This window comes from Meles meles, chromosome 3 (genome assembly GCF_922984935.1).
Source record: "Meles meles chromosome 3, mMelMel3.1 paternal haplotype, whole genome shotgun sequence".
NCBI classification, from domain to species: Eukaryota; Metazoa; Chordata; class Mammalia; order Carnivora; family Mustelidae; genus Meles; species Meles meles.
Window position 1 is genome coordinate 183,674,883 of NC_060068.1, and position 17,205 is coordinate 183,692,087.

General features: G+C 66.9%; 1 protein-coding gene across 3 annotated transcripts in view; it reads left to right on the top strand.

Moving 5' to 3' along the window:
• The window catches only part of SLC12A7 (solute carrier family 12 member 7), a 65,798-nt gene that overhangs the window by 20,258 nt on the left and 28,335 nt on the right, over positions 1-17,205 (top strand). The window contains exon 1 of one of the 3 annotated variants that reach the window (XM_045998841.1): positions 7,721-7,951. The exons of the other annotated variants lie outside the window; for them this stretch is intronic. Within the exon in view, the coding sequence (XP_045854797.1) occupies positions 7,786-7,951 (166 nt within the window). The 5' untranslated portion in view covers positions 7,721-7,785. Of the gene's footprint in view, positions 1-7,720; positions 7,952-17,205 lie in introns of those variants that run through there. 3 annotated transcript variants of the gene reach the window in all.

The window sequence follows — 17,205 nt, forward strand, 5'->3', positions numbered from 1 at the left end:
CTGCTGTGGCATGGCCGGGCCTCGGTGAAACCGGTGGTCACCGGGAAAAACACCACGCGATTTCGCGTTTGTGACGTGCTCAGTCACCATGGTCAGACACAGAAGGAGGCTGTGGTTTCCAGGGGCTGGGGCCGGGGCTTACTGTCCCTGGGGACAGATTCCCTCTTGCAAGACAGTGAGCATTCTGGAGACCGACCGTGGCGACAGTTTGCACAACTGTGTGTTCAAGGGTAAACTGAGGCACGTTCCTATTTTTAAAATATTTTTAGGAGTTCATCTGAGCAAACCCCAATTGGGCAGAAGTGGCTAGCGTTTCCCCAGGAGCGAGAGATGGGTTTTTAGAAATGACAACGCAAGGAGAGGGCCTGACTGGCCGTAGCCTGAGCCGCTGGCTCCTCTGGGAAGACCGCGGGCTGTTCACAGGTCCCGCCTCCGCCGGGCGTCAGGGCCGCTCCAGCCAGCGGCCTCCTGGATTGCGCTAACACTTGTGAGCGTCCCTAATGGCACCCAACTACACGGTTAAATATGGTTAAAATGGCCAATTTAGCATTCTGTGTGTTTTACCACAATTAAACAGAAACAGTTCTTTTTTTTTTTTTTTTTTTATTTGAAGAGCGAAATCACAAGTAGGCAGAGAGGCAGGCTGAGAGAGGAGGAAGCAGGCTCCCCACGGAGCAGAGAGCCCGATGCGGGGCTCGATTCCAGGACCCTGAGATCCTGACTTGAGCCGAAGGCAGAAGCTTAACCCACTGAGCCACCAGGCGCCCCACAAAAACAGATTTTTAGAAGAGGAAAGAAAAGTCGAAACCGGTGACATTTTTGTCCAGGACCCGAGGTTGGGTGGACGCCCAGCAGCCCCACGGCACCAGGACTGAGAGGCCCTGTGGCCGCGGGGCTGGGCATCCCCTACACGGTCACGGTGCCGCGGGGATGTCCCCACGACTACGCTGTCTGAAGTTCCAATGCCTGGCATAGTGCAAGGCCGCCCCCTTCCCGAGAACACCTCACCCCACGTCACCACAGTGCGTGGGGATCCTGTACTCAGAGGGGACGTTGCTGTGGTCCCAGGGACTCCAGGTTGACCCAGTGACCTTCCCCCGTGGGACTTGGGGACCGTGGGGGTCACCATGGGCTCCTGTGGACGACAGCCAGAGGATGGCACAGCCGCGCCCCGCCCAGGCCCTTGGCGACGCTGCCCCACCTTTGACCTTCCTGAAGACCCTTCCGGAGCCTCGGGAGGGTTGGGCTCGCGGGAACAGGCTGCCCTCGCCGTGGACCTGAGGGCTGAGCTGCGGTGCCAAAGCAGCCTCCGAAGTGACGGCCCCTGCCCGGGGCTGCCTGGAGACCCCGGGGCAGCTTGGTCCCCAAGTACAGCGCGCCCAAAGAGGACTGGGCTGGGGTGGGGCGGCAGGGTTCCTCCTGTGGCCGTGGAGGTGGGGGTCCTTGGACAGCGCCCTGGGGGTGGCTGTGCAAGGACTTCTGGGGCCGCTCAGCCTCCCTGGGATGAGGTTCCTGGGAGCAGACCCCCGAGGGACCAGGTCCTCTAGGGCCTCCTCTAGGGCCTGGCGTGCCCCGTCCGCCCGCCTCCCTGCACTCCCGGTGGCCTCCTGTCTAGCTCCTTATGCCATTGTCTGGTCCGGGGGCTGGTCCCCAAGCCGGCACCCCTGCAGGCCCGTGGCCAGGGCCTCCTTCCCGCATGGGGCCGCCCCCTAAAGCCCTAGATACCGTCCATCTCCCTCCTCAAGGCCTGCGGACCTCGCCGCCGGCGCGGACAGAGCCTGGGATGTGGGCCCACTTGCCCGCTTTGTGGGTCCGGGGATGGCCACAGGGCCTGGCATGGTGGTTCTCAGGGTGGAGCCTTGAGCCCGTGGAGAGACTGGTCAGCCAAGGAGTTGGCCTGCCCTGGGGGCCACCTGAGCCCCTACCCTCGCCCACCTGTCAGGACACCACCACCCTTTCCTGGGAAAGACCGCCTGGCTCCTGAGGGTGGCCTGTGAACGGGCGTCCGGGCTCCCCGCCTCAGGGCCTGGGCTGGGCGTGGGCTCAAGTCCCGGGAAAGGCCGAGCTCCACCCGGGCCTGCGCTCACTGCCTGCGGGGCTGTGGATACACCAGCTTTTGCTGCCTCCTCTGGTCCCGGCCCTGCCGGGTGCTGGGTGATGTCTAGCGTGCTGAGGGACTTCTCTGGGACCCCCGGAACGGAGGTCATTCTCGTGCCCACAGATGGTTGTCTTTTTCGTTCTCCGTGACTGATTGGGGCCACACAGAAAAAGCGGTGCCTGATATACGGTGAGTATTGGGCGAGTCCCCACGCGGGGTTTGGGGTCAGGATGAGGTAAATGAGCACCCAGGGTCCGGACGTCGGCCTCCCCTCCCCCACGAGGCTCTAAGCCACTTGAGGGGGCAGGTGCCTCGCTGTCCTGTTGGCCTCAGTGCTGGCCCCCATCCAGGCTGACCATCCGTGGGGCTCCGAGCCCATCGCCTGCGCCCACAGGATTCCCACGGGGCATCTCCAAACCTTGGGACCGTGTGGGGCCAGACGGAGCTCTTTGGAGATGTGCTCGTGGTTGAACAGTTGTTTCCGTTGGCGCTTGTTGGCAGACGTGGTGGGAGGCACGGCCTGGGCGGACCCTTTCGTGGGGAAATGAGGGACTCGGGCCGGTGAAGGTGCGCCGGGTGCCCGGGCTCGGGTGCTGCTGCCCCTTCCCTTGAGGAGCGGAGCCGCGTCCCCAGGCATCAGGAACAGTGGTTCTTTCTCCCACGAGGCGTGGCCCGCACGGCGGTGCCCTCCTGAGGCTGCACCGGCGAGTTCTTTGCCCCATGCCTGAGTGGGCGCCCCGTGGCTGTCGTCCTGACGCAGGCCTGGAGTGGCCCTGCCTGCCCCCAGCTGCCAGCGGCCCAGGTCACACAGCCTCCTCTCACCGACACGTGGTCGGCCCCCATTGTGGACTCTTGTCCCTCCTTCCACTGTGTGGACGGGCTCATGGTCCGCCTCCACCGTGGCCGGCAGGAGCGTGCTGCTCCGAGCATCCCGGCACGTGTCTGTGGTTCCTGTAACTCCCTGCGGGGAGGAGGCCTGGGGGGTCCTCGCCAAGGCATGTGGGGTCTCCCGACATGGCCGCACGCTTCCCATGTGCTCACTCAGCTGCTGTGCGGCCGTGGGCCAACATCCTTGCACGTGGCAGTGGCTGCCCTCTGTGCCTTCTTGCTGATCTGTGGAGTGTCCTTACCGGATCCGGACACGCCCGACCAGCCACCTGGATGACAGCGGTCTGGCCGCCGTGGGGCCCCCGTTTCTGCTCTGTGAGGATCAGAAACCACTTTGGCACTTTCTTCAGGAAGGGGGGGGCCTTCGAGGCCACCATTTTTAGGGTAAATCTGTGTCGCAGCCCCTGACTCTAGGCTGTGCTCCCGCAAGCTTGGGGTTTCCCCGATGGCGTCCCCACAAGCCCAGGCCCAGCCCAGCGCAGGGTCCCCTGGCGTGTCCTGCAGGTCTGCAGGGGGCTCTGTGGCAGCCCGAACCCCGCCAGCCCCATGAGATCCTGACGGGTCTGCGAGTCACTCCAGAGCCTGGGAGTCAGAGGAAGCAGTGACTGGGAACTGTGCATTGTGGACCTTGGGGGGACAATGAGGCATTTGTGCCTTCAGGGAAGTCAGGAGCCCAAAAGCCCAAAGCCAGACACTCTTGTGGCCACCGTGCCCGTTCCCAGGAACTCCCTGGGGGACGTCCAGGGGAACGGGGCGCTCCTGGCTCCTTGGCAGTCCCCGGAAGCAGGAGCCACGCGGAGGGCCCCGGGGAGCAGGGTGTGGGGGAGGGGCGAACAAGAGTCCCGGTCCAAGCCCTGTTGTTGACGGTTTCCGCGGCTCCTGGCCACCCTCCGTGACCCCCGCTCCCGTGGGAGGGGTTGAGGTCGGCCCACTGGCCCTCGTGGGCCCCAGGACGTTTGTGGTGGGGAGACGGGCAGGAAAGGATACGGAGGTCACGCTGAGGCTACGCGGTTTCAGACATTTCGGGGGGGGGGGGGGATACCGGCACGGCCCAGCCGACAGCCCTCAGGGGCCTGGGGAGGCGCGTGTGGGTGCGGGGAGGCCCAAGGTCCCTGCCTGGGCCTGGTGCTGGCTTACGGCTGCGGGTGCCCTGCGTGTGGGCCGCGGGGGGTGGGGGTGCAGGGAAGAGGTGTGGCCACAGCCATCGGCAGCACCTCCACTCGGTCGTCCACAGGCTTCCAAACCCCACCTGTGTTGCAAGAGGCTTCTCGAGTTTCCACCAAGACTTATCTGAAAAGAACTGACATTTTTTTGAAAACAAGTGACGGGTGAAACCAGAACAGGGTGTGAGGCCAAAGCGGAGTTTTGGCGTCTCTCACTCCGGAGAGAGGGGGAAGGAAGCCTTTGTTCCGTCAACAGCGAGGTGAGAAGAGGGGCGCGGGGTTCCCACCGGCTCCCAGCAGAGGGGAGCCGTGGGCTCGGACAGAACGCCCCGCCAGCCCGCCGTGGTGGGTGCCCACAGCCGCTGCTGAAGGGGACTCCTGCTCCGCGAAAGGCTCAGAAAGCCTGGTTAGCGCTTGCGAACGCCCAGGGCCTCTTACCGTTGGGGCTTGTCTGACAACACAGCCCCGCATGGGCTCCAGAGCTTGGAGGCGGGATGGCGGCTTTCTGGCTCCGATTCCAGGCTGCAGGCCCTCCCGCAGCACCGCCCGGGCCAGGGGCCCCAGAGTCCCCCCCCACAGGACGTCCTGAGGTGGGGACAGCGGCCACGAGAACCTTCCGGGGGCCGTGGAGGTCACGCAGAACTTTGTGTTTTTCACATACAGCCGTTTATCTCTTGAAACCAGGAGATTTTCCTAGAGCTGTAGAATTACCTTATTTTTTTTTAAGGATTTTATTTATTTGACAGAGATCACAGTAGGCAGAGAGGCAGGCGGAGAGAGGAGGAAGCAGGCTCCCTGCTGAGCAGAGAGCCCGACGCGGGGCTCGATCCCAGGACCCTGAGATCATGACCTGAGCCGAAGGCAGAGGCTTAACCCACTGAGCCACGCAGGCGCCCCTAAAATTATCTTATTTTGAAAGATTTCCAAGCTGACTAGGGTGAGGGCCATCACACCACCCAGACGATCCGGTACCGTCCTTCACAGCTGTCCCTGGTCTGGCCTGGCCGGTTCTTGCTTCTGTGTCCTCAGGTGACAATGACGTGTTGGAGGAGTCGGGCCATTGTTGCAGAACCCCAGACCGGTTCAGTGCTCAGTGCTCGGGACAGAGAGCCTGCCCCACCCCCTCAGGGCTGGAGTCCTGTCCCTAGGGCAGGCTGCAGGGCTTTTGAGCCAGGAAGCCACCCAGATGCGGGCGGTCACAGGGCTGGTCACAGGGTGTGCGCCTGCTGCCGAGGGCTCTGCGGGTAGAGGGGCGGGGGAGGGGCAGACACTCGTTCTGGCCTACCCTGTCCCAACCCCGTCCCACCGCCCGCACCGTGGCAGTCCCCTTCCTGAGCCTCAGCAGGAGGGGCCAACTTGCGACCTTCAGAGGCCATGTCGAGCCTGGGTGGCGCCTCAGAGAGAATGCTGCCCACCCTGCCAGCCAGGAGAGTCCAGTAGCCACAGAGTCATGAAAGGCTCCTGAAGTGACCTCTCCCATCCTGGACTTCTGTCCCCTGCTGTCCTCATACTGCCCCGGCCAGGGACGGCTCAACTCGTGCGGTCTGCTCGGAAGAAGAAATTGGTTTCAAGTGAAGGGGTCTCCCTCCCCTCCTCCGGCCTCTTGAGCCTCTCAGGTTCCCTCTGCTCGTCCCTCTTTCCTCCTGCCCCCTCCTGCCCTCCTTTCCTCCCCGCCCTCCTGCTGGGCTTGGCCATCAGTCCTGGAGTGTCCTGGGGCATCTTCTCCCTTTGGGGCAAGAGGGAGCTTTTTCCTCGGGACCGGTGCAGGCCCACACTTCCTGGGAGCGAGGTCTCAGCCTCCCAGCGTTGGTCTCTGCCCTGGACCCCGGGGCACTCAGCACCCCGTCCCTCACCCATCCTCCCCGGTGGGTCCTAACAGCTCGCTCCCAGCTCCCAGCCGGAAAAGACGAGCAGAACTCGGGGGCCGTGAAAGCTGGAGGACCTGGCACAGGCGGTGGAAAGAGAGGACGGAGTCCCCAACCCCCAGCCCCCGCACCTCTGGGCCTCACGTCCTCATCCTGGAGTGAAGGCTGGGCCCCTCGGGCGCTCCTGCAGTCACGGGCCCGGCACAGGCCACTCTGGAAAGAGGCTGGCCGCGCTCTGCCCCCCCGCCCCGCCAACCACTGCAGCCCAGGGGCAGTACCTCTGGGGCCCAGTGCTGAGGGCTGGGCTCAGGGCCGGGCAAACGTGCATTCGCACACTCCTGCCGTAAGCACTGTGCTCTGAGGTCTTGCTGACTGACCCCAGACTTCTTCAACGAAGCTGGCCTTCCCCAAACAGGACACCTGGAAATCCTTCTGTACTTTGGGGGGGGTGGCCTCCCCACCTTTCTTGCTGCTGCCCCAGGAGAGCAGCTGAGGGCACCTCTGCCATCTGACACTCCCAGCCCCTGCCACGGACCGTATCTCTCGGTGGAGGCTGGGGCAGGAGTGCCGTCCTGCTGGCCTGGGCGCCTTGGGGAAGCTGGTGCCGGTGCTGGCTGGGGCGGGAGCCTGGGGCAGAGGGGGAGCCCGGCCACCAGCCCGGCTTCTTTTGTCTTTGACTGAGGATGGACTTTCTGAATTTGGCTTTATAGCCTTTGTTGTGAATATGAGACAAATGCAGAGAGAACCCAGGCCTCTGTAACCCCGAGGCCCTGAGCCACGGGCCTTCCTGCTGGCTGTTCTAGGCACATTTTCCAGCTGTGATCGGCCCCTCCTGGCCAGCGGGTTACTGGTGTGATGTGGCCTTGCTTGCCCTCCTGCGTCTCTGCTTTCTGGCTGGGAAACCCTAACCCTGACCTGCGTTTTGGGCTCACTGCACCTGCGCGGTGCCAGAACTGACTTCCACTTTGATGGACGCGGTATTACTCCCTCCTTTCCCTGTGCTCTTTGCTCAGGAGCGCGCCAGGTGTTCTGGGGGTGCCGGGTGCCTGGCTGGGGTCCGGAGCCCTCCCTCGCCTGGCCGCCCTTCCCTTCCATGGTTGTCCCAGCCTGGCCCCCACGACGGAAGGGGAGGGCTCCCCAGGAGACAGGCTGGGAAGCACTTCCGAGAGCGGAGGGCAAAGGCCTGGGGTCCTCTGTGGGCCAGGGCCCGTCTCAGACCCTTGGTAACTTGTCTGGGTTCTGTGTCTTGAGGACGGAACCCCCACAGCAGCCCCGACGGCCGCCGGCACAGTGGCCTCCACTGCCCACCCCTGGCCCCGCGAAGCACGGCTCCCTCGGGTCGGAAACTCCCGCGCCCGGCGGCGCCTGAGCCGGGCGCGGAGGGAGGGGGAGACCCGACCCCCGCCGGGTTGGGTGGGGGTACCCTGCGGGCAGGGGCCGGAGGCGCACGGTGCTGGAGGCGCAGGGCGGGCGGGGGCCTGCTCCGGGCGGGGCGACGCGGGGGGAGGGGCACCCTGGGGGCGCGGCGGTCCCGGAGCGCCGGCGGGGGGAGGGGACCCTGCGGGAGGCGCCCGCCCCGCCCCGCCCCGCCGCGCGCCAACTTTTCCCGAGGCCGCGGGGCCGGCAGGTGAGGTCACGTGGCCGGGGGCGGGGCGAGCCGGGCCGGGGGCGGACCCCGCGGACCCCGCCCCTGCGCCCAAGTCCCGCGGCGCGTCGGCGGAGCGCGGGCCGGAGCGGGCCGGAGCGGACAGCGGAGCGGGCAGCGCGCGCCATGCCCACCAACTTCACTGTGGTGCCGGTGGACGCGAGGGCGGACGGCGGCCCGGACCAAGCGGCCGGGGGGGCCGGGGGGGCCGGGGGGGCCGAGGGGGCCGAGAGGAGCGAGAGGAGCGAGGCGCCGGGCCCCCCCGAGGGCGAGCCCGACTGCCAGAGCCCGGGTGAGCGCGGCCGCACCTGCCCGCGGGACAAAGGCGGGGCGGGCTGCGCGGGGCTCGGGCCGGCCGGGAGGGGTCCGGGGGGGGCGGCCCGGGAGGGGTCCGGGCAGGGGCGGCCCGGCAGGGCTGTTTGCCACGCACCGTCCGCACCCCTTCCCTCGGGGTCCCCGCAGCGGCCCCTCTCCCTCCCCACGACGTCTCCCCCCGGGCCGCTCTGGACGCCCGCACCCCTGCAGCGGCCTGCGGAGCCGCGTCCCCAGGCTGGTCCGGGGGCGCAGGGCTCCTGCCGCGCCCGGTTCCCGGGGCTGCGGGTCCGAGCGCCGCTCCCGCCGGGCCGCGGGCTCCTTCCTCCTCGCTCGCCGGGTGGGACGCCCGGGGTAGCTATGGAGACGGGGAGCGGCCTCCCCTGCGTGAGAACGTCCGGGCCCGGCGGGTCCCGGGCGGCCGCGGCCAGGGCGGCCCCAGCGCCTTCCTGCTTCCTTCCTGTTGCCTTTGCTCTGCTCTTGCGCGCTGGGGCAAAGGCCTCCGGCCCGATAAGCCCCGGCCGGCGCCCAGCCGTGGGCACCGCCTGACTGCCCGCGGAGCCGCTCTTCCCGGGTCATCGCGGGAAGGTCGGCGGCCCGGCGGGGCTGGGGGAGGGGCCGCCCATCCCAGGGAGCTGTGCTTTTGCCAAGGGTCCTCCTTCCCCCCTTTGTTTCTGGACTCGGAGGTGCCCAGCGCTTTCACTTTCTCTTGGGGGGATCCGCCAGGCCTGCTCCTTCTGTCCTCCAGGCTCCAAACCCCTGGGTCACCTCCAGTAGCCACCCTCTAGAACTGGCGGTTGTGGGAGAGCAGTCCACTGCCGCACTCTGGGCTGGGTCTGCGTCCGCGTCCCCACTCCCATGGCCCAGAACCCTGCAGGCCCCCTGCCCGGGCTGGCAAGGCCGGCCCTTCTGAGAGCACCCACCGTCAGGTGCCCCCTCCCCTCTAGGTGTCTCTTCCCGCCTGCACGATGAGGCCCCCGTCCAGCTCTCCGTGTGTGTCCTGGGGCCTGGGACAGGTGGTGGCCGCGGCCTGGCTTGAGGGCTCGTGAGAAGAGGCAGGTGAAGAAGGCAGGGCCTGTGCACGTGGCCTTTCCTTGGTTCTGAGCGCGCTCTGGCATCGTCCTCCGGATGAGCCGTGTCCTAATGGCCTCCAGACCTCCATCGTGTTTCCAGAGAAGGCTCCCTGTTGCCTGCCCCGCTCCCCGTCCACTGGCCCCTTTTTGGGCAGACTGTGGTCTTTTTCTCTCCAGATTTGGAGTGGGTCTTGTTGTTGAGCTGGGGTCATTTTCTTCCTGCTCGTTTCCTTTTCCCTCCACTTCAAAGCTCTGTGCCGGGCTCCAGGGCCTGTGGGCTTGGAGCCAGGCGCTGCGGTTGCCAGGAGGGCTGGGCGGCTTGCCCATCCGGGCTGGTGGGCGGCCGGGCTCTGAGTCCCCGGCTGGCCTCACCGAGTGCTGCGCCCGCTCTCTCCGCTTTCGCCCCTTCCCTTCCTGCCGAGGCCTCTCCTGGGATCTCATGGCCCTGCGTGATGTCCCACAGCATGGGCACATGCGGACGGGGGCTTCATGCTCCCCTCGTCATGAAGCCTGTCCTGTGAGCTGCGCCTGCACAGAGGTCATCTGGGTCTGACATTTTGTGCGCGAAGTTCTTCCTTGTCGCCCGGATGGGGGTGGGGGGGGTGGTGTCCCGTGCATGTCACTGCACTCGTCTTTTGGGACCTCTGCTAGGCTGGGCATCACTGTTTCCCCTAAGGTCCCGGAGTGCAGTTGGGGCCCAGAGGGCCGCTCTGACTGGCACCGAGTCACCAGCATGACCAGGGGGCTGGGGAGGCCAGGCCGTAGCCCCTCCGCGCACCCTGGGGTCACCACAGCGGCCACATCTGGCCCCGTCGCAGGATCGGCCAGTACCTCAGGGAAGGTCCTGGCTTTCCAGGTGGGCTTCTTGGCGGTGGTGATAGTGAAGTAAGGTTCAGGAGGCCTTCCTGGGTGTTTCTGGAAGCCCTGAGTTGTCTGGAAAGAGGAGTCCTGACACCCTGGAGGGTGAGGGCCCAGGGTGTGCTGAGTGTGACAGGCCGGCCGGTGGGCGCAGCGGCGCTGTCCTCGGCAGCCCGGCAGAGCTGCGCAGCGCCATGGGGTCTGCCCTGCCTGGGCGAGGACTGGTGAACCCAGCCGGAGCTGGGAGGAGCCCGAACACCCCCCCCACCCCAGGCTCCTGCTCCATGCGCTGCGCCGGGCAAGCGCCGTGTGTCGGGCGCAGGGTGAGGCCGTTCCTGTCTTCTGGCCGTGGGAGTCCCCCTCCCCGCCGCCCAGCTACAGGCCTTCAGTGCAGAGGCCGGAGGAGGCCGAGCACGGACCCTGCCTGGCCCGGGGCTGGTGCTCCAGAGCCGGAAGACGGGTAGCTGTGGTGCTTCGGGGAGGCCTGGGCAGAGGCAGGTGGAGGTGGGATCCGCAGCGGCTTCCCCACGCCGGCGGTGGGGTGGGGGTGTGTTCTGGAGTGACAGGTCTGCCTTCCCTGGGGTCCCGTGGGTCGTCCAGGACACGTGTCGTGCGTGTTCTTGTGGTTAGTGATCGCAGGTGGGAGGGGTCTGCGTCCCTCTGTGCCGGTTGGAGAAACGCCTCTCGGAGCAGGCAGGGGTGGTGAGGAGAAGGTTGTCTTCTAAGTCCCGCGCGTGGGGTTTTAGCTGTGTGACCGTGGGCCCGGGTGGGGGCCCTTCTGGGCCTTGTGGGTGGGACCCGGGAGCAGGCAGGTGTGCAGTGTGGCGTGGCCACAGTGTGGGCCCGGGTGGAGGTCGGGGCTCGTGGTGGACCGGCCGCCTTGTATCCCTGTCCCCGGCCGAGACTCTCTCCAGCCTCCTTGTCCCGTTGGTGACTTTTCTGTGGCTCGGCTCCTCTCGGGCACCCAGGGGTCTCCCCCACCGGAGGCATCAACCCAGACGGTCCCCGGAGTGTCACCACGCGCTGCCCCGGTGTGTGCCGGGCCGGCCATCGGGCAGTGCGGGCCGCACTCTAAGGGCACGGCCCTGGACCTCGCGCGGTGGTTCTGTGAGCGTGTGGCCGCTGACGGGCCCGGCAGGGGCTTGCGCGAACGGCGTGGCGGAGGAGGACAGCGTAGCATCCTCACGGTGTGGTGGCGCTGGGCCAGGACGCGGGCTTTCCGGGACGGGGGAGGCAGGTGCCGGCGGGAAGGACCCGTGTTCCTGCCATTCCGTCCACACAGCCTCGGGTGCTGGAGGGAAGGCCGCGCCGGTTGCGGGGGACAAGCCGTCGTGGTCCCCGGGCCGTGTGGGGAGATGGCGGTGGCCGCCACAGCCGGGTCTGTGTACAGATGCGGCCGTCGGCGGCGGAGGAGCTGGGAGTGGGAACACCCAGCAGAGCGTGCGGCCCAGCCCGCGTCCCCCTGTCCTCCATGCACCACGTGGTCCCCGGGGGACAGGCGCTCCTCTTGAACAAGTCCCCTCAGAGCCCACGGCTGTGTGCGTGTTTACGCGTGTCAACACGGGTCTTTGGGGCACACGCACGTGTTTGCTGTGCACGCACATGGGCCTGTGTGTACCTGCCCATGCAGGTGGGTACAGGGACTTGGGGGTCACGCCGTGTCGGGCTGCTGCCCGCAGTGGCCCCGTCCCATGGCGTGGCTGGAGGAGCGTCTCCAGGGGACCCGGTCGGGCCTCGGAAGCAGGGGTGACACGCCGCTGTGCCTCAGATCTGAGATCTGTCCCAGGACCTGGACAAGGAGCCTTGCTACATAGATCGGGGTCTGTGTTGTTCTGGAAAGTTCTCCAGACCTTCTGAGTTTGATACCCGCAGTGCTGGAGCAGGTAGCTGAGTCGTGGACACAGTGGTGGTGGTCACTGCTGGGGGGGGCAGTGTCTGCCCTGAGTGTGGGCACGAGGGACGCCTCCGAGGGTCTGGCTCCCAGGGCAGCCGCGCACCTTGGGGATCTGCCGGGCACTGTTACGGGCCGTTGCTGTTTGTTCTTTGAACCTGTGGAGTCCGCAGCCCAGCAGGTCCCTCACGGCCGTGGGTGCATCAGTGGGCCGAGCCGTCAGCCGTCCTGGGGGCACGGAGGCTGCAGGCACCGGCTCGGGATCTACGGTGCGCCGGGGAAGACGCAGCGCGGTGAGGTGCTGGGCACGGGGGTAGCAGTGAGAGCGGCGGGAGGCAGGGCCAGGCCCCTCTGGAGACCACGCGCTCTGGGGCCTCCGTGGCACCTGGCTGTGTGCTTCCGGACTCGGGGGCCTCTCCGAGCTGCAGCCTGCCCGTAGGGTGGGGGTGTTCTGGAGCCTGGAGCTGGGCCGTCCTGGGGATCGCACCACCACTAAGGGGGGCCGTGGCCAAGGGCGGGAAGCAGCCGACCCCACAGACGGAGCCTCTGCTCCCTCAGCGTTCTCTGGCGACGTGGCACGTGGGCGTGTGGCTGTTATCCACGTTCAGGAGTCAGACTGGGGGACGGTGACGGGGACCAGCAGCTTGCCCCCCAGCACCGGTCGGTGGGGTGAGCCTGGCCCCAGACAGGCGTGATGAGTCAGGCTCCGCCGGCCACGGGACACTGAGGTGGCCCAGGGGAATTCCGGCGGGGCCAGCGGGGGTGGGGCCTCACCAGCTGGTGAGGGGCGCGGGGTGTGCGGCTCCCCGGCGTCCACGGCCACTCAATGCCTGTTTGCCGGGAGGAGCAGGCCCTGGAGCGACAGGGCTCGGGTGTGCAGGGCTGCCGCGCTGTGCGGCCTGCTCTGTGCTGGGCAGACCGGTGGGGCCCGTTGGGCCTGGGGAACCCTCTGGTGTTGGCCCGGGGGTGGGTGTCTTGTCGGGGGGGCAGGAGCCCGTCCTCGCCCTCGCTGAGGGTCTGGGAGCCACGTGGCGTGACCCACGCCTCTCTCCAAGATGCAGGTGCTCATGGATTTCAGGGGATTTCTTTCCCTCGTAGAGGTGTGGGGCAGCCTCACCGCGTGTCTCGGGGGTGCGGGCGGGTTCTTGGGGGCATGGCAGAGGGTGGTGCCTCGTGTGAGCATGGAGCGGGTCAGGGCTGAAGCCACCGGGAGCGGGCGAGGCGCTGGCTCAGGGGTCTTCCCGGCAGGTCAGTGAGGCGGCCATCCTCCCCTCCCAGCCCCGTGGAGTCCCCTCTGCCAGGGTCACTGGCAGGGGTGGCTCCCGGGTTGGCCCAGGGTCCTGCATCAAGGATAGCTGACCTTGGGCCAGGGTCACCTTCCAGGGCCGCTGTCCTCACCACGGCACCCATGGGGGCAGAAGCAGGGCGGGGCTTGGCGAGTGGGGAGGACACGGGACGTTGGGCCCATGTTCCGTTGGTCGTGTGTGCTGCCGGCCTGTGTCAGGGTCTCCCGCTGCCCCCAAGTTGGGACATGAATTCTGCCATCAGCGGCTGTAGACGCGTGAGCAACGTTTGACGTTAGGATCCCGGGGCCAGGAGCTTTCCGTCTCCGCTGGCTTTGCGAGCCGAGCCCTCCTGGCGTCATGTTCGCTGCTGTGGCCCCAGCTGAGCTGGGGAGGGCGTGCCTGCGGGGACGATGACGGGGGTGGGGGAGCCTTCGATGAGAGCCCAGTGGGGCGCGTGTCCTGAGCCATGGGGGTTCGGGCTGGGGCTGTCCAGGCTGTCAGGCAGCTACCTGTGGGCTCCCCGGGGGACCCTAGCCCAGTGTAGTCGCTGGAACAGCAGAGCACAGAGGGTTAATGTCTTCCCTTACGAGAAAGAGGGAAGTTCCTTCTTCAGAGCAGAGGTCTGGCCTGTGCAGATAAGATAGGCAGCTTCAGCAGGACCCCAATCGGGGACCAACGAAGCCAGGTCCCCTGGCCACCTGTCCTGTGCGCACCCCGCTGCTGCCATGACCTGGGTCCTTGAACCTCCTGTCAGGAGTCCCGGTGAGCAGGCCTGTGGTGGGGCCGAGGCAGATGGCCCCATGTCCTGGGGGAGGGGGGTCCTGCGAGGCTGTGTCCGCCCCGGGAGGGGAGGTGTTGGGGCTGGAGCCTTGGCCTGGGTCTCTGGCAGGCCCTGGAGCCCCGGCGAGCCTGGGGCTTGTTTCCTTTTCTGCTCTTGGGTGGTTTCTTGAGGAACAGTCGGAGGAGGCGAAGTGCTGTCCTGAGCCCGGTGTGGTCTGGGCTGGGTCACTGAGCAGGGCGTCCCAGGGTGGGGCCCCCTGGGCTGGTGGGGCTCAGGGCCGTGGCTCTGTGTGGGGGAGGAGACCACACGGTCCTCAGCCTGTTCGCCACTTAAAGCTGCTTTCGCTTCTGCCGTGGGCCGTGTGCACAGCCGGGAGCTGACCTGAGTCCGCTCAGGGGCCGTGGCCTGGCGCCGCCCACGAGGTGGGGGCAGCCGGGCGCTGGTGCGAGTGGGGACTTCCTTATGGGCACGCCACTCCCCGTCTGTGCCAGCATGTGTTCCCGGGGGCCCTGAGGAGCCTCATGCCTCAGTTTCCCCGTCTAGGAGTGGGCCTGTCCCCAAGGTGGCCGTGACCTCTCCTCCCTCCCACTCCTCTGGCTGCGGCTGCCTCAGGGAGCCCGGACGGTCACTGGGGAGGGATCGAGTGGGGCTGAGACCAGGAGTTGCCACAGGCCAGTCTCGGGTTTCCTCCTCCCCCGCCGCAGGGGCCCGGCTTGGTGGCCGCCAGACGGGAGCCGGCGTGCGGAACAGGAGCTGCCCCAGGAGGCAGGGGGAGGGCTCGGTGCCGATGGCAGACTCTCACCACCCCCTCCTTGGGGCTCAGCGCGCCAGCGGCGGGTCCGATATGGGAGAGGTCACGGGAGAGGTTGGACCAGAATTGGTACAGACGAGGGACTGATTGGGGCGTGGAGTCCCCCGTTTCCGGCGCTGGGGGCACACCCTTTGGGGGAGAGTCTGGTGAGGCCTTCAGGGTATGGGTCCCCAGAGAGGCCCATGTCCAGGGGTATGAGAACACGCGTGCGAGCGTGGGTGCGTGTGCTGTGAATGTGCGCGCGTGTGTCCAGCCCGCGGGGTCTTCCGGGCGCGGTGTTCCTGCGCTGCCGCCTGTCGGTAACTGAGCCTGTCCTGGGACGCCCCTCTTCTCTGGACCGAGTCGGGTGTAAAGGAAATGTGCTGCACGTGGGGCACCGGCTGGTCTCGGGGACGAGGGCCCCATAAGTGGCAGTAGTGAGTGGCCTTGGTGGCCTTGGTTTTGTGTGGGAAAGTCTAGAACCTTCCCGATCCTTCTCCCAGAGGTCCCCAAGCTGTTCACCGAGGGAGCCTCTCCTCTGGAGTGAGGGGCGCGTGGGAGACGGTGGGGAATGACGGGAGGCCCCTGGACGCGGCGGGCCTGGAACCCGTGGCCGCGCTGCCCTCTGGCTGTGAGGCCGCTGGCGGATCGCGGTTTCAGGTCACTCCTGCCATCACAAGCGTGCTGGGTCAGGAAGCTCTGGATGCTTTGCAGGTGACGCGGTGTCCCCGCCGGGAGGCCTCTCACAGCTGCACGCAGGCCAGCTGCCCCTGCGGCTGGACGGGGTGCTGGGCTCCGGGAGATGCCGTGCTCACGTGGACGTCCCTCACGCGTGGGTGGCCCCTGGCGTTAGGGCAAGCCGTACCTCCGTCCCGCATCAGGGACCCCAGAGCAGAAGCGTGACGTGGTCTTACGTAAAAGGCCTCGTGTTGGGGGAGTGTGCGGGGTGTGGGGCAAAGAGACCAGGTTTAACGTGCTGACGTGCGACTGTTGCGTGGAACTTGGGAAAGAGCGACCCTGGCGTCCTTCCCTTCCCTGTGGCCCCAGGAGTGGCCCTGCAGGCCCCGGGCACCATGGAGGCCCTGGGATGGGCTGGTGCTGGGCCGGCAGGAAGGGCGTCCCCTTTCCCGTCGCTGGCCAGGCACGCTCCGGAGACGTCCTTCCTTCTGCTTCCCCGTCCTCCCCGAAGAGGGGGCCGTGTGGTGTCAGTGCCGTCTCTGCGGTGGTGCTCTGAGGGCTCTCGTCCTCATGATAACTTGCTCTGATTTGGACACAGTATTTCTGTTTTAGCCAGAAATCTGCCATGAAAGTCATGGGGACTCTGACCTTGAGCCCGGCAGTGGTTTCCTGGCCTGAAGGCAGACGTCGTTCTGCCCTGCAGAGGGAATCCCGCTGGCCAGGATCTCAGTGGTCCTGTACGTGGAGCGTGGTCGGGTGGGGGTTTCACGAGTCCAGTGTTCGGGTCGTGGAACCTAGAAATGCTTCATTCCGGCTGAAACCACTTCAAAGACATCCCGTCACGGGGGCTGCCCCGGGGTTTGGCCATTGGATGCAGCAGGGGGTCACCGGACGGAACTCCATCCTGGGGGTGCAGGAGGATGGCTGGATGCCGTCCTGTCGAGGTCTCTCCTGCCGCTGCCCTGAGAGCCGTCCTGGGGGGGAGGTGGGGGACATCCCAGTCACGCGCAGAAGCGGGAGGAGTGATGTCTGCCTCACTCCGGAGGACGCGGGGCGGGTGGCCGGGCGGACGGAGGCTGTAACCTGAGCACGGCCCGAGATGGGGGTGCTTGGGGCTGCCCGGGGCCGCAGCCCTCCGCAGGAACGTGGGCTCTGCACAGGCCTCAGGAGCAGACCGCCAGGGCCACGGCCGCTTCCGTGCCTCTTCGAGCCCCCGCTCTGCCTGGGGGCCTTGCCTCCCTGCCGGTATCGGACGCACTGTGTTTGCTTGGGAATGGGGGGGGGGGGCGCACACGCTGCTTTCCGGGATGGGGCGCTGGGCTGTGCGGCAACAAGCCTGGAGTCCGGCTGTGCCCAGAGTCAGGCTTGGGGAAGGGGGCGCGGTCGGCTGGGATGACCTGGTCATGCCCAGCGTTCACGGCCATCACAGTGAAGTCCATATTTTGTGGAGTCAGAGACCGGCGTCAGAGCTGATGCGGGGCTCCCCAGGCGCTCTGTCCCTGCGGGGTCAGGGTCACGGCACTGGTTGCTGCCGCGAGCTCAGACGGGATGCGTGTCCACGCTCGGGGTGCCGGGGCTTTCACGGAACGGGTGCTGCATGCTTGTAACGAGGCGGCAAGCCGAAGCCTTGGTGGTTCAGCCAGGCCCTTGCACCCCGTGCCCATCGGCGCCCCTTCCGGGCTCCAGTTCCTCCCTGAAACCTTGTTTTTGGCCCAGCAGACATCATGTCTGCTTTGTTCCTGGGAGAGCCTGTCTGTGGCCTCTGGGTCCCGGGCCGTGGTGGGGGGGCGTGGAGCGGGTGCAGAAGGTGTGTGGCTGGCCTTCCTGAGAACCGGGGAGACCGGCAGCCGTGCGCGGTCCCTGCGGCCTCTTCAGGG